Source organism: Eubalaena glacialis, chromosome 19, assembly GCF_028564815.1.
Source record: "Eubalaena glacialis isolate mEubGla1 chromosome 19, mEubGla1.1.hap2.+ XY, whole genome shotgun sequence".
Classification (NCBI taxonomy): Eukaryota; Metazoa; Chordata; class Mammalia; order Artiodactyla; family Balaenidae; genus Eubalaena; species Eubalaena glacialis.
In genome coordinates, this window is record NC_083734.1 from 12,647,432 (window position 1) to 12,663,808 (window position 16,377).

Sequence of the window (16,377 nt, forward strand, 5' to 3'; positions counted from 1 at the left end):
AATTATGTTCTAACCAACCCTGGTAAGGAGACATAGCTTCCCCCTGGTCCTAGGAGGTGGCTAGTGGGAAATCCAGGGAGGAATGAATGTCTTCTGACTTCCAGACCAAGTGTTTTCTCCCCACACAGGCTCATTTGAGTCTCTGTGTTCACACACAGGGTGCCTGTGTAGACTTAAATGTCACCTACGTCTGGTGTGGGCTTGTAAGTTGTGAAAGGTGGTAGGGAAGGGCAGGGTGTGGTGCAGTGTGGAACTTGACCTCATTTTTATGCAAATGGCAGAATGAATATACCCATTTTCTCCTAGGAAATTGCTTACTACAGCGGGCAGCTGAAGCAGGAAATGAGGCAGCAGCTCTTTTCCTGGCAACCAATGGTGCCCACGTCAACCACAGAAACAAGTGGGTAAGTGTGACAGGACAGCCAGGTGAAGCGGCTTTGGTCTGTGGCAGAAATGGCAGTGGTGGATGGGTAGGAAAAAACAGAATAGATTCTCTTCAATTTTTGTCAAAAAAAAAAAAAAATACATGGACATTGTTAAAAAACCAGAGTCTAATAGATGCTTTTATCCTCAAATATTGGTTGATCGATTCATTCAACAACCACTTCTTAAGCATTTGTGGTATGTCAGGTCCTAAACAATACACTGTGGACTTCATGGTCTACTAGAGATTAGCAAATATGGACACAAAAACCTACCATATTAGCATCTTAATTTTTTGTAACATTTTGCATTTGCTAAAGTTTTCCTATGTGAATGTTTATTTAGTCTGTATCTCAAGCTAAGGCAGATGGTGCAGTGTTAAAGGGGGGGCCTTTCGGGTTGGACATTTCTGGATTTACCAGGTTTCCCATTTCCCATCCTGCTGTATGTGGTCTTAGGCAAGTTGCTTAACGTTTCTGAGCTTCAGTTCTCATCTGTAAAGTGGGGTTAATATTGATTTCGTAAGGTGTGGTTAAGATAAAAATAAATGATAAATTTAAGTGCTTATTAGCATAACATCTGGGACATTAGAAACTAAATGATAGTTATTTTTGCTTTATACTTTTCAGACAGGGAGGATGTGTTTATCTTTAAGATGACATTTATTCTGCAGCTACTTTGTGCTAGGAGCCTTAAGGTTATTATCCCTTTCAGTTCTCACAATGGATCTAGAAGCAGCATGTGTTGAAGAGACATTATCAACATCTGTAAATCCCTCATTTCAGGGTAAAGAACCTTGAGGTTCTGAGAGGTTAAGTGACTCGTAAATAACGGAGCCAGTATTAAGACTCAGGCACTACAACATACAGTTGCATTTTCTCTCAACAGCGCTGGGCAAAGCAGTAAACAGTAAGCTTGGTGTATGAGACAGTGTGTCGTGGAAGCACGGCGGGGGGCAGCGCCATTTTTTCCCACCATTAAATCTACTAATCTGTCTGCACCTAAACCTGCACCCGGCCTGCTCTCCAGCTAGAATGATGGCATGGCCCTGTACGCACCAGCGGCTGGTTTCTTGGCTTTGCTCCTGCCATTATGTGTGTCTGCTTCTGTCTGTCTCTCTCCTGTATCATCAGTGTTGCCCACTGTTCATTTCTAATAGCATACAGATATGCTCTACTGTCTCTCAACTTTAAAAAAAATTCTCCCTTGAGCCCACATTGTCTACCAACTGTTCCTTCTCTGATACCCTTCAGAGCAAAACTGGGTGAAACCTTAAGATGTAGAGGCACAGAGGAGACTCGACTTGAAAGCAAGTGAGAATGACACTGGAGACGGGTCTGGAATGCTGGTTTAAGGTCTTTGCACTTTATCCTGTGGGAAGAGAAAATCCACAGAAGTAGACAAGCAGTATGATCATTTTCGGGTTGAGAACGCTTCCTGGGATAGCTGGTGAGGTGGATGTACCATTGAGATCCAGGCTGGAGCCAGGTGGGAATCATCTAGACAAGCAATGGCTTGTCCTGACCTCTGATACCAGATTTGGACCCAACGGGATGGGTTTCAGAGGAATTGCAGAATGATAGTCCATGGGACCTACCTCTGTGGCTCTCAGAAGCCAGGGCTGGAGAGGTGTTAAGACGGTTGTGTTGGATCCAAGAAGAGAAGCAGGGGACTGGCCAGGGGGAAGAACTGCTGTGGGGAGAGTGAATTCCATTTTGTGATTGTTGAACTCCTTTTTAAACATTCAGTCAGGGATATCCTGCAGGCAGTGGGAAAATTGGATGTACAGACAAGGCTGGAGATCCGGGTTTGAGAGTCCCCTGCTTGTATTCCCTGGTAGAAGTCATGGGTGTCGATAAGCGTACCCAGGGAGGCTGTGTGGGGGGGAAGGGCTGGAGCAGAAGACAGTCCCGAGGAGGAGGCTGTAGGGAGAGGGTGGGGTGGGAAGGGGTCCACCAGGGGAAGGAAGTGAAAGAGCCAAATCCTTATCACCCAGTGAGATCACAGTGGCAGGACCCACAGGGAATCCCACACCCGGAAAGTCAAGAGGCAGCAATAAAAACACGTTAGCTAGAAATGAGGAAATTACAGAACCCGCTCAAAGAATTCAAAGTGGTTCCCTCTGGGAAAGGAGAATTTTTTTTAGGGAAAGCGAGGTGAGATCTTGCCGTTTTTCACAGCAAGCCTTGTAGGTGAAGTTCTTGGACCCTAAACAATGAGGATGTGTAGCTTCGGTAGGAGCCGGTGCAGAGCAGTGTGTTAGTTTGTTTGGGTGAAAAGATCCCGTGTGTGTGTGTGTGTGTGTGTGTGTGTCTGTGTGTGTACATGTGTACATGTATATGTATTCACACATATATACACGTGTGTATACGTCTTTGTGTGAATATTCCGTCACTGGAGAGAAACATGAAACTGGTAATAATGGTTCCTTCAGGGGGAGGATAATTGGGTAGGTGGGGGGGAAGGCATGGGGGGAAACTTCTTTTCGCTGTACACTCTTGCACCTTTTGAATATTGAATCAGGTACCTCTAATACCAATTAAAATTTTTTTAATTTTAAAAAGTGGGGGAAAGAGGTGTTTCTTGATCAGAGTTCAAGATGAGGTTGATACAAGCTGGTGAAAGAAGCAGGGCATCAGTGAGCTGGAGGGGGTTAAAAAGCCGTGACGGTCGACTGACAGCACCGCTTACCTCTGGGGCTGTGGATGTGAGGCTTTTCTGATTTCTACAGTGTTTATTTTAGTGACGCTCGGAGGTCGTCTGTTGTTTATAAAAATAATACATTATTATTATTATTAATTAGCAACATAATTCTAGAAACTAAGTGAAGGGTGGAAATGCAGAAGATGAGGACCCAGGGTGTTTGGAGGGTGCTTGGGAGGACATTGGAGGAACTAAGGATGATGGCACAGGAGAAAGGGAAGGAGAGGAGACCTGAGGAGTGGGACAGACCTCATGGAGCTGGTGACAGGATGAGCCAGGGGCTGTGCCTGGCACTGGGGACCTGAGTTGCAGCACGTAGGCTGTCTTTGGCCCTTTGTGAAGGGGCCTCCTAGCCTGAAGTGCTCTGACTGGGAATATTCGTTTCTGTTCAGGGAGAAACCCCATTGCACACGGCCTGTCGGCATGGCCTGGCCAACCTCACTGTAGAGCTTCTGCAGCAGGGAGCCAACCCAAACCTACAGACGGAGGAGGCTCTGCCTTCACCAAAGGAACCTGCATCCTTGCCCAGCTCAGCGGACAGCAGCGTCTACCTGCAGACACCACTGCACATGGCGATTGCCTATAATCATCCAGATGTGGTGTCTGTCATCCTGGAGCAAAAAGGTAGGTAGTTAGGGATTACTGCCCATCACCGTGACCTTTGCACAGTGGTTTTGAGTAGTTAATGACAGAGTTGATGTTCCTTCCATTGGTGAGTTTTCTTACCCAAAAAATCCTTTGCGGTCAAACCAGATAAGCATATGTTCTGGCTCCGGCTACTGTTTTTTCCCTGTGTACATTTTCAGGATGGGGCCTGCCCACTTCACCCGCGGGGTTAAGGTTTAGAATCTCTGGCTACTCCTCTGTTGTTTTGGGGTGTGGTCCCAGGCCACTTCAGTGCAGGTCAAGCAGAGTTCTGCCTTGGTGTGAGCACTGTCTCTGAAAACTCCGCTGCCGCCGGTCTTCCACGAGCCGGTCAGCCCTCTCACCCACCTCGGAGCCTCCCTGGCAGGTGAACCATGAGAGAGGAGTCAGAAAGAGGGGCCGAGGGAAGCCCCTGCCACGAGGGAGGCCCATTTCCCTCAGAAAGTCATCTTCCAGTTTTTCTCTTTCCTGCCTTGAAATTTGGTTTACTCTTTCCTGTGCCCTTGTTAAGGCCAGCATCGTTTAGCACTGAGCTTATGGAAGGAAGTGGGGTGTTAGGTAGGCTGTGCCTTTTTCTTAGCCCACACAGGAGGTATACGATGGTAGGACTTATGTGTTAGGGAAATGTCACCAGGGCATTGTTTTGATCCTCTTTTCAGTAATCAAGTAATTAATGTGTGTTTCCATAGTGGACGCTGTTTTCCTTTTGTGAAGATTCAGTATTTTAACCTTTAAAACCGTTCATTTTTCCTCATAAACTTTGCTCCAGAATATCATATGTCTTGGCTTCCACTTCCCACAACAAGATTTATCAGTTCTCTTTGTATAGAAATGATCAGTCAGTCAGTTTGAGATTGAGCTGGTATTCTCTTGAATACTTTAAATGTGATCCATGGGATGGTGAAATCAAGTGTTCTTTTCCTTTTAAAAAATTTAGCTAATGCTCTTCATGCCACGAACAACCTGCAAATTATTCCAGACTTCAGCCTCAAGGATTCCCGAGACCAGACTGTGCTGGGCCTGGCATTATGGACTGGTAAGGTGGTGCCAGAGGCTGCAGACAGACATACGCCAGACGGTGGGCGCTAGAGGAGGGGAGGTGGAAGGGTTGGAGCTAATCATTTGTTGTAGGACAGCCTTTCTGTTTGGGTTCAGCCCGTAATATCCAGTGGAGAACTGCTGGCTTTGCAAAGTTGAGAGGGTGTTTGTTGTAGTAAGAGGTTGATGAAGTGGGAGAAGCTGAGCCCACGTTAATCGGGGCGTGTCTCTTTCCCAGGCATGCACACGATCGCAGCCCAGCTGCTGGGCTCCGGGGCTTGCATCAACGACACCATGTCGGACGGGCAGACCTTGCTGCACATGGCCATGCAGCGGCAGGACAGCAAGAGCGCGCTCTTTCTCCTGGAGCACCAGGCAGACATAAACGTCAGGTGGGCTGGAGCAGCACTCCGCCACAGCACCAGGCCACGTTTAGTTGAGATGGTTCATAGCCTTGCTTGTAGAAAAGAGTTTTGTTCCTTGTTAAAGGGAGAGAAACAATGACTCTGAAAAAGTACCAATACAGTGTTGTAATTAAATGTAATCATAGACTCAGAAGGAGAATTGTGTGCTTTGCTCTTATTTGAACCTTTCGAGACCAGGGCACAATACTGCACAAATCTCGTTAAAAAGGGCAGTCCAAAATCAATTGTTTAAGTAGGAATTTCAGTTATAACGAAGAACATTCCAACAGATGAGCTATCAAAAGGCTTGAGGGGCGAAAATACACAGTTAAATTTTTATTATTTTTGTCTTTTCAAAGGAATTTATCTTTATCTCCAATGTCAACTGACCCAGAATGACTGAGTGGGTGAAAGTGTTCTGTCAAGTGGGTAGTTGGGGTGACATTTTATTCAGATGCTGTTGAAAGCAGCTGTATGCCTGTAAGAGTTCAGCATGCTGGGATGTTTGGCAGTTATCTTCTCTGTGCAATAGGATAGCCTGGCTGTATTTTTTAAAAAGACAGGAGGGACAGATGCTATTGACCGCTTAACTTTCTCTGAAAGAATATTAATGAATGTGGGTGAAGTGTGTTTAAGGGATACAGTGGACTCTGGCCTCTAGGATGCCCAGAAGGGCACCCTTTATCATTTGGCCCCAGATACAAACATTGGTTTTGGTGTCCATGTCCCAGCAGGACTCAGGATGGGGAGACGGCTCTTCAGCTGGCCATCAGAAATCAGCTTCCCCTTGTCGTGGATGCCATATGCACCCGAGGAGCTGACATGTCTGTGCCAGATGAGAAGGGGAACCCCCCACTGTGGCTTGCGCTGGCAAATAATCTGGAGGACATCGCATCCACTCTGGTGAGACAACCTCAACTTCAGTTCCGTTTACACGTGGGGATATTTTGTGTCAGAGGTGGATTTGGGGCCTCCATAGCAATCATAAAGAGCATGAGATCTACCAAGTAACAGATTGGGTCAAGGACAAGCAGTCAAAAGTCATGTTAAAGAAGCTTGCGGTTCAACGTATCCTTGGCCAACACCTTTTCGTAGGGTGTCTTTATCAAGAAAACTACCAAGAAGCAAGAGAGCCGAGGCATTTCCTCAGGGGTCTGCTCCGGAGGTGGCTTAACTGGCTGTGGGATGTCCTCACTGTCACCACAGTGATAAGTTCTCAAGTCTCAGGTTTGTCCCCCTTATTCAGAAGACAGGCTCCAAAAGTGGAGGTAGCCCCAGAAGCTCATTTAGTTTTCTGAAGGGCCTGAAATGTGACATAAAGGCATTTTACACCTGGGGGTTTTACCCAACTGTTCTTGAGCTTACCTGCTGTTTACAGGTATGTGTTACTGGGGGCTCATGAGTGTGTGTATGCAAGCATTTGTGTGTGTTTCCTGTCCCTTCTAGGACACAGCTCTAGAGGGCACTAATCAAACATATCTTCCTTTTATTTCTCAAACCCCTCCCGCAGAACCTAGTGCAAAAACTTGGACCGAGCAGATTTTAATCAGTGTTTGTAAAACTAATGAATGGTACAGATTAAACTAAATATCAGTTAACTATCAGCTGTATCTCGCCTGAAAACTGGGTCTAATGATGTGTGTAGGGCTCACAGATGGTAATAAACGTGTTTACCTTTGCTTGGCAGTGCTTGTGAGTGACCTGTGTTTCCCTGCAGGTCAGACATGGCTGTGACGCCACGTGCTGGGGCCCAGGACCTAGTGGGTGCCTTCAGACACTGCTGCACAGAGCCATTGATGGAAACAACGAGTCCATCGCCTGCTTTCTTATTCGCAGGTCTGAGAGGCCTGAGTATCCCTTCAGATCTTACTCAGCTTATTGCAAACTGGCTCTTTTCTCATTTACTCCAACTATAGTCTTGATCTGCCTGTAGCTAGCTTGACCTTTGTAATGAAGGCTAGAGAGGGTCATTGTTCTGTCAGATCAAGTCAGCCAGGGAGAGGGGCTTATGTGCCCAGATCAAAGAATCTAAAAGCTAAGCCAGCTTCCTGCTTTGGGAGCCGTATAGGTCCCTGTAGTCACGTCAGACCAGTTCACACAGTGAGACCAGGAGGCTGGGGTGGAGGAGACCGAATGGCCTCTGCAGGACTCCACCAAGTTGCCTGAGTCATGCCAGCCTCCACGGCCTCAGAGTGCAGGAGGTGTGGGAGGTGAGGTTATTCAGGAAAGCTTTAGAGCAGTAATTCTCAAACTTTAAATGCATGCAGATCCCCTGGGGGAGTTTTTAAGAGTTCTGATACCCAGGTTGCCCCCAGGAGCAATTGCCAAAGAATCTGTGGGAGCGAGGGGATTCCCTGGCAGTCCAGTGGTTAGGACTCTGCGCTTCCAGTGCGGGGGCCCGGGTTCCATCCCTCGTCGGGGAACTAAGATCCTGCAAGACACGTGGCGTGGCCAAAAAAAAAAAAGAAAAAATCTATGGGAGCAGGGCACACACACCAGTATTTGAGGCCAGGGACCAAGGACTGCAGTCCCTGGTGGTGGCAGCCTTTCTGTTGGGTTGGATAAGGCTGCTGCTTTACACCTGTTAGCATGCCTTCAGGCTCGGTGGAAGCATGCCTTCCTTTTACTTCCCCTTCCTTTCAGTGGCTGCGATGTGAACAGTCCCAGACAACCTGGTGCTAATGGAGAAGGAGAGGAAGAGGCCAGAGATGGGCAGACCCCCTTGCATTTGGCTGCCTCCTGGGGGCTGGAAGAGACGATACAGTGTCTTCTGGAGTTTGGTGCCAATGTAAATGCACAGGTAAGGAGAGTGTCTCTTTTCCAGGGAGATGGATGGTAACCCCAGAATCAGGGAAATCTCCTCTTATGGCCAGGGACCTTGCAGAGTCTCTGGTCTCAGGCCTCTGCTTTACCATGAATGGGCCTAAGGGACGGACACACGAAGTGACTGTCTCTTGGGTCATGTCGCCTGTCTAGTAGTTTTAATGATTTCAGGTTAAGACTTTTCTTCTCTTTGCCTTTGTCCTTTCTACAAAGTGAGGAAGATTTGTTCAATCAACTTTTCTTTGCCTCCTGTCCACATTAGTTACAGATTTCCATTGAGAATTTGTTCCTATCCCAAGCTGAGTACTGTGTTCAGGAAAATGTTCCAGTAGCTCAATAGGGCATCCCTGAGTTACGTTCCTTGATGCTTTTCAACGTTCTAGCCTGTACAGATTTGTGTGCAGCAGACTTCCCTGGTAGTCCAGTGGTTAAGGTTCTTCTAATACAGGGGATGGGTTCGATCCCTGGTTGGGGAACTAAGATCCCACGTGCCGCACGGTGCGGCCAGAAACAGAAAAGATTTCTCTGGCCCTGCAGCCAGATAAGTAGTGGTTTAACTTAGAGGTGAGGGTGACTGCAGCTTTTTTTAAAAAATAAATTTATTTATTTTATTTATTTATATTTGGCTGCGTTGGGTCTTCGTTGCTGCACGTGGGCTTTCTCTAGTTGCGGCGAGTGGGGGCTACTCTTCATTGCGGTGTGCGGGCTTCTCGTGGTGGCTTCTCTTGTTGCGGAGCATGGGCTCTAGGTGCGTGGGCTTCAGTAGTTGTGGCACGCGGGCTCAGTAGTTGTGGCTCGCGGGCTCTAGAGCACAGGCTCAGTAGTTGTAGCACACGGGCTTAGTTGCTCCGCGGCATGTGGGATCTTCCCTGACCAGGGCTCGAACCTGTGTGCCCTGCATTGGCAGGCGGATTCCCAACCACTTCACCGCCAGGAAAGCCCATACCGCAGCTTTTCTAAACCAAATGTGTTTGTGCCCCTTGTCACTGGAGCGTGGAGGTAACGGGGAGTGGCTGTCAGTCATCTCTGTGTTTGGCCTCTTGAAAAGCTGATTTCAAATGCAGAGTGGCAGTATTGATTCTCAGAACTGAATTCTGTTTACACGTTATTCCCCTTCTTATTTTTCCTGGGTTTTATCTTTGCTTGGACATTGAAATCTGTGCCTTGTCCCCACAGGATGCAGAAGGAAGAACGCCTGTCCACGTGGCCATCAGCAACCAACACGGCGTCATCATTCAGCTGCTGATTTCCCACCCTGACATCCACCTGAATGTCCGAGACAGGCAGGGCCTGACCCCCTTTGCCTGTGCCATGACCTACAAGAACAACAAGGCGGCCGAGGCCATCCTGAAACGAGAGTCCGGGGCTGCTGAGCAGGTGAGTGCCCGGCCCCCAACATTCTCCACGGCGCCCCAAGCACTAAACACGTGTCACCAACTAAACAGGGCTCTTCTAGTTAAAGACATTTTACTCCCCTTTCTTAAATTTTGGCCATTCAGATGTCCTGTCAGTGCTGGATGGAATGTGCCTGCTCTGCCCTGCATGCCAGCCACCTACTGGTGCCATGTGTAGAAGGGAGCTGGCGGAGGCTGGGCCCGGTGACAGGGATTCTGTGCTTGTACAACTGAGGGCATTCTTCGCTTTTGCTGGGTGGTTTCCTTGCCCTAGTAATGAATGTCTTAAAAGGGTTAAACGGAACTTGAGCGTTTGGTGTCACGTTGGGTCTTGGAGGAGCTGCCAGCGTGCAGCTCAGCGGGCTCAGGTGTCCTTGTTCTGGATGGCGGGCTGCTGACCTGCAGCATCACACTGGGCGGGAGAGGCCAGAGGCAGCTGATGTAAGGCGGGGGCTGGGATGGGCTTGTGAAGTCAGTTCTCAGACCCTTGAATCTCCATCCAGCACTTTATTTGTCTGTTTACGCCAAGATTTATGAGTAGCCATTTATGAAGGTAAATTGGAAACTTGGGACCTGAACAAAAGCACTAACATGGGTGGAGACTTTTGCTTTGTATTTCAGGCTTCCGTACATCCCTTTTCTTCAGCATTTGCCTCAGTGTGACTGATCGAGTAGGTGTTGACCTCACCCTTGCTCACATGGGGTAAAATGGTCATGAATGGAGATAGTCATTTCACATTTCCTCCCCATCTAGCCTGAAACCGGTGCTGTTGATCAAAGTCCTTGGCAGATATGTTGCTGTGTGTGTGTGTGTGTGTGTGTGTGTGTGTGTGAGACGGAATGTGGTGTGTGTGTAGCATGTGTGTCTCCCTCACTTCCTCCTGAGCCCTCACACTGATATGGCAGCTCTGGTAGCTGTAGTGTCCTGTGTGGTTTGATGTGAGTGAGCTTCTGTCTTCTTTACATCAGTGGTGCCAAGTCTATGACATACTGTTGGCGGCCTCCCCCAACATGTATTATTATCCTGTAGCTCAGTGAAAGAGGAGACTTTCTGGAAATTTCTGAAGGTTTGTTTGGCTGCTCAAGGGTCAGGCTGGCATTGCAGCTGTGGTTTTTAGAATGCTGCGTGCTTGTTTTAGCCAAAGCAGGAAACCCCCAAAGCCGATGTCCACCAGTGCCTTTCCCCATGCATCCTAGTATTCTAGTGCTTTCCTTTCCCTGTCCTTCAGGTTGTCTCTTTCTTGGCCTTCCAAGTCCACTCCTGCTGCAGGAGGATGCCGGGGCAGCTTGGGTTAGCTCCCTTTTTCTGACCACGCACATGTGGTCACACGCATAAATACGCAGTGTGGGTCTATGGTAGGGCGTGGGGGGTAGGGCGACATTTAGTGTTGGTTCTTGGGAGGGAGCTTCTGGAACTGAGGGGGGACTACACCGTGGCCTCTCCAGTGGTCAGTGCAGCTCGCAGGTGCTCAGGAGGCCCTCTTGCGGGGGGAGCCCACTAATATTTTGGCTCCCACTCGTTGCCTCAGGTGGATAACAAGGGCCGGAACTTCCTGCATGTGGCGGTCCAGAACTCCGATATCGAAAGTGTGCTGTTCTTGATCAGTGTCCAGGCTCACGTGAATTCCAGAGTCCAGGATGCTTCCAAGTTGACCCCTTTGCACCTTGCTGTCCAAGCGGGCTCAGAGATTATTGTCCGCAATTTGGTAAGTGTCGCTGAGACATTATCGCCTGAAACGTGTGGACAAAGCATGTTGTAGAGTGTGTGCGGACTCTCATCACAGGTGTTTTGCCAGGTATTGTGAAAGGCCAGCAGGAATTTGGGGAGGTAGCCGGTACACTAAGGAAAGCAGGTGTGTCCGTGGGCAGCGTGTCCTGAGTGCCCAGTGGGCAGGCAGATGCTGGAGTGAGGCTGCGAGGGAAGGCGGCGTGTGGGTGGCGGCGGCAGGGTGGGAGCATCAAGGGAAGCGAGGTCACTTCTGTCATCTGCCTGCTCTGTGTCAGGCGCTCAGCTGGTGCGTTCCAGTGAGCGCGCGTGCTCTCCCTCCCCCTCCCCCTCCCTCCCCCTCCCCCCCACTCTCTTTTTTTCTTGAGTTTTTAAATCTTTTTTTGGGGTATAATTGACAAACAACATTAAGTTAGCTTCAGGTATACAACATTGATTCGGTATTTGTATATTTTGCAAAATGATCACCACGAGTCTCGTTAACATCTGTCACCATATGTAGTTACAACAAATTTTTTTCCTGTGATGAGGATTTTTAAATTTACTCTCTTAGCAACTCTCAAATATACACTACAGTTTATTCACTGTAGTCACCACACTGTGCATCACACCCCCATGACTTACTTATTTTGTAACTGGAAGTTTGTGCCTTTTGACCCCCTTCACCCATTTTGCCCAGCCCTCACCCCTGCCTCTGGCAACCACTAGTCTATTCTCTGAATCTGTGAGCTTGGGGGTTTTTTGTTGTCTGTTTTATAAACTCCACATGTGAGGTCGTATGGTATTTGTCTTTCTTTTTCTGACTTATTTCACTTAGCATAATGCCCTCAAGGTCCAGCCATGTTGCTGCAAAAGATTCCATTCCTTTTTACGGCTGAATAGTATTCATTGTATATACATAACACAGCTCTTTATCCATCCCTCCATCACAGATACTTAGGTTGCTTCCATATCTTGGCTGCTGAAAATAATGCTGCAATTAAACATGGGTGCATATATCTTTTTGAATTAGTGGGGGGGTTTTTTGGGAAAAATACCCAGAAGTGGAATTATTAGATCGTATGGTAGATCTATTTTGAATTTTTTGAGGAACCTTCATACTTCTTTCCTTAGTGGCTGCACCAATTTACATTTCCACCAACAATGCACGATGCTTCCCTTTTCTCCACATCCTTGCCAACACTTGTTACTGATAATAACCATTCTAACAGGTGTGAGGTGATATCTCATGGGCTTTTAAAAAAATGTTCGTTTATTTATTATTTATTTATTTATTTGTTTATTTTGGCTGTGTCGGGTCTTAGTTGTGGCATGTGGGATCTTCCTTGTGGCATGTGGGATCTTTTTTTTTTTGGTTGCAGCATGTGGACTTCTTAGTTGCAGCATGCATGCGGGATCTAGTTCCCAGACCAGGGATCGAACCCGGGCCCCCTGCATTGGGAGCTTGGAGTCTTACCCACTGGACCACCAGGGAAGTCCCTCTCATTGTGGTTTTGATTTACATTTCCCTGATGATTAGTAATGTTGAGCATCTTTTCATGTACCTGTTGGCCATCTGTATGTCTTCTGTGGAAAAATATGTATTCAGATCCTTTGCCCATTTTTAATTGGATTGTTTTTCCTTTGCTGTGCAGAAGCTTTTTAGTTTGTAGTCCCAGTTTTTTATTTTTGCTTTTGTTGCATTTGCTTTTGGTGTCAGATCTAAAAAACTGTCACCAGTACTGATGTCAGGGAGCTTACTACATCTTAATTCTCAAAACTACTCAGAGGGATGTAGGAAATGTTTTACGTTTTACAAAGGAGAAAATTTAATCTCAAAGAATTTTCTTCCCTCAAGAATATCAGTGGACTTCCCCGGTGGCACAGTGGTCAAGAATCCGCCTGCCATTGCAGGGGACATGGGTTCGATCCCTGGTCCGGGAAGATCCCACATGCTGCGGAGCAACTGAGCCCGTGTGCCACAACTACTGAGCCTGTGCTCTAGAGCCCGCGAGCCACAACTACTGAAGCCCGCGTGCTACAATTACTGAAGCCTGTGCACCTAGAGCCCGTGCTCCGCAACAAGAGAGCCACTGCAATGAGAAGCCCCTGCTCGCCACAACTAGAGAAAGCCCACATGCAGCAATGAATGAATGAATGAATGAATAGATAGATAGACAAATAAATAAATAAGAAAGAAAGAAGGGAGGGAGGGAAGGAAGGAGGGAGGAAGAAGGGAGGGAGGGAGGAAAGAAGGAAGGAAGGGAGGGAGGAAGGACCAAAGGAAGGAAGGAAGGGAGGGTGGGAGGAAGGAAGGAAGGAAAATCAACTAGTTAGTAGTATAGCTGGGATTTTGGCCATTTCTATTTGACCCCAAAGCCTGTCTTTTCCAGGACAACTTAATGCCACCCAGGCAGGGGAAGGGTCTGAGCAAAGATATGGAGACTGGAAAGTGCATGTGGTGTTTCAAGTGGCAAAGTTTGGTTGAAATTTGAGCAGAGAGTAGCAGGAGATGTGGCTGGAGAGGCAGGTAGAAACCAGGTCCTGGGGTCTCATATTTCACACCAAGAACTGTGAGCAGCCTTTATCCTTTCAGTAGGAGAGTGTTTGAGCTGAGAGCATGGTCCAGAGCCAAGACCAGGGCTCCACGTCACCTGGCTGGCTTACAGAGCCGGCACTTGCTGGTGCCTCCCATCGGAACTGACCACTGGAGCCCTTGACCAGCCTTTGGTGCCCTGCCATTTTTGTTTTTGAAGAATTCTTTTTAGGAAAATCCTTATGACTTGACATGTGTTGGAGCTGAGAGAGCATCTGCCTTGGGGGTGGGGTGTGAGGGTGTGGGGGCAGTGTCGGCAGAGAAGAGGCCTAGGGGAGGCAACCGCAGGGAAGGATGGAGTGGAGAGTGATGAGGTGGGAGGTGAGGAGGTGGGTCTGACGGACTCCAGGCGCAGGCTGGATGTGGGGGCAGCGAAGGAGGCAGAGGTGAATAGGGAGGTGCGCCCCGTGTGTGTCACCCTGGGAACCTAGGCGTTTTGAGGGTCATGGCCCCTTCCTCAAGGTCGTGCCTCTGTCTCACTAAGGCTTGATTTTGCAGGTGGTCGGAGTCCCTAGAAACAGCTGATCTCCCAAACAATGGCCACGTAGTCCTCTGTCTATGAATCGGTATAGCTTAATGTGGGAACCTGTTCACACTGAAACAGTGCCTTTCTCCAAACCTCTCCCCCTGCCCTCAGTGAACCAGCCTTGGGGTTAGCGATGACCCTAGCACAGCACTCACGGCCACGAATACCCCTCTCTGACATGTCCTATTTGGACCTATGAGTGATTTGACCAGGCACCCAGAGGTCTGGGGGGCTGGGACTTGGAAGTCATGGTCAGAACCAGAGAAGCTGATCACTGCCTAGATTTTCCCAGAGGCAGAGTGCCTGCACACACAGACAAAGGAACCAAGGGTGGCTGCAGACCTCAGGAGAGGCAAATTGGGCTTTGACTGCAAAGTAGAGATTCTGTTCTGTTAACAGCAGCTGTCTTTGAAACTTTGTTAGAAAGTGGATGATGAATGAACTTCAGATACTAAATGAATATATAAGACACTATTAAAGGACCTTCCTGTCTTTGATTCTGTAATTCTTTGTGTTGCTTTCTTTCTTTTAAAAAAAATAATTTAAAAAAGTACATTTTTATTGTGGATAAACTTAAAGCATGTAAGGATATAAAGCAGTTAGTAACTCCCTTTCACTCCTGACTCTGTCCTGAGTTTGGCGTGTATGCTTTTAAACACCTTCACAGTTTGTGTATGTTTGTGTGTGTGTCTATACATTTCTCTGTCTCTGTCTCACCAAATGGAATCACACTATCTTCCTGTCTTCTAACGTGCCTTTTTCAATTTAAATTTTATTTTTTCTTTTTTTGATGGGTAAGAAGTGGATTTACTTAGAGAGAAGCACACGCCACAGACAGAGTGGGGGCCGTCTCAGAAGGCGAGAGGCCTAACTTGCCTTTTTCTTAAACTTACTATAGCATAGATACCCCTTCATGTTAAACCATACATTTTTAACATCTTAGAGGCTACCAGTTCTATTGTTTGTATATATTATAATTTCTATAACTAAATCTTTTCTGCAGTCTGGTTTTACTGTTATACACAGTGGACATCCTTATATAGTGCACTGCAGTCCTGTGTAGTTTTATATACTGAAGTCTTAGAATTTCTGTGTCCTAGGGGATGGCTTTTTAAACATTTTGATAATTGCCAGTTTGCACTTGGGATAGGTTTTGCTGGCCTGTGCCTCACCAGGAGTTTGCTCCCAGCTTTGCCAGCAGGGCAGACTCTGTGGATGCCAGAAGATAGGCAGGCTTGGTCCCTTACACAGGACCTTGGTTGGTTGTGGTAGAACGGCTGCTCATGTAATCAACTTCAACAGCTTCTTGCAGGAGCCAAAGTGAATGAATTAACCAAGCACCGCCAGACCGCCCTCCATCTTGCTGCCCAGCAGGACCTGCCCACCATTTGCTCAGTCCTCTTGGAGAATGGAGTGGACTTTGCTGCTGTGGATGAGAATGGAAATAATGGTAACTTCCAGTCCTTCCCCGTGTGCAGTGCTGAGCGCCTCGAGCAGTCCCTCCCTTCGAGGGTTGGAGGGGCACTGCCCCCCTGGGTCTGCTCCCCGTCCTGGAGGCTGGCTCTTACAGGGGCAGGGCTGTGCCAGGAAATGCTCTCGGCCGGGCATGCACCCTGCTCCTGACCAGGGCCTGAGCAGCCTCCTGGTGTGAGTGGTAACCCTAGAAGCCTAAATAGCTTCTTGTGAAACCACTGAATCTCATCTCTGGATAACGGCAGAGGCAGAAAGTGAATCTTAGGAGGTTGCGTTTAGGACTCATTCTTGGGGATGGTGAAGTGTGGAAAGGATGGTTGTGTGAGCGGACGGTGGCTGCTCTGGCAGAGTCCCATTTAGAGGGAGGCTCGTGAGGGTGAGGAAGAGCCGAGATCTTCTCTCCGTGCTTCTGGGCTCGTGCTGTAAGAGGGTCTCCTCCCCAGCTCTTCATCTCGCTGTCATGCACGGCCGGCTCAACAACATCCGGGTCCTCCTGACAGAGTGCACCGTGGATGCCGAAGCCTTTAATCTGCGGTGAGTGTGTGGGGTTCAGAGCAGAGGCCCGAGCTCCGCGTCCCCTGGCCTGCCCCTCTGAGCTGGTGGTCACGGGCCCCTTGTATTAGCCCCAGGGGCACGCTGCAGAACTG

At 48.1% G+C, this 16,377-nt stretch overlaps 1 protein-coding gene across 1 annotated transcript in view; it reads left to right on the forward strand.

Moving 5' to 3' along the window:
* The window catches only part of ANKFY1 (ankyrin repeat and FYVE domain containing 1), a 74,754-nt gene that overhangs the window by 49,595 nt on the left and 8,782 nt on the right, over nucleotides 1-16,377 (forward strand). Inside the window, exons 11-21 of the mRNA XM_061174841.1 lie at nucleotides 307-404; nucleotides 3,519-3,750; nucleotides 4,709-4,807; nucleotides 5,048-5,201; nucleotides 5,948-6,116; nucleotides 6,931-7,049; nucleotides 7,857-8,013; nucleotides 9,213-9,413; nucleotides 10,960-11,136; nucleotides 15,560-15,707; nucleotides 16,174-16,264. Coding sequence (XP_061030824.1) covers nucleotides 307-404; nucleotides 3,519-3,750; nucleotides 4,709-4,807; nucleotides 5,048-5,201; nucleotides 5,948-6,116; nucleotides 6,931-7,049; nucleotides 7,857-8,013; nucleotides 9,213-9,413; nucleotides 10,960-11,136; nucleotides 15,560-15,707; nucleotides 16,174-16,264 — 1,645 coding nt within the window. The remainder of the gene's footprint in view (nucleotides 1-306; nucleotides 405-3,518; nucleotides 3,751-4,708; nucleotides 4,808-5,047; nucleotides 5,202-5,947; nucleotides 6,117-6,930; nucleotides 7,050-7,856; nucleotides 8,014-9,212; nucleotides 9,414-10,959; nucleotides 11,137-15,559; nucleotides 15,708-16,173; nucleotides 16,265-16,377) is intronic.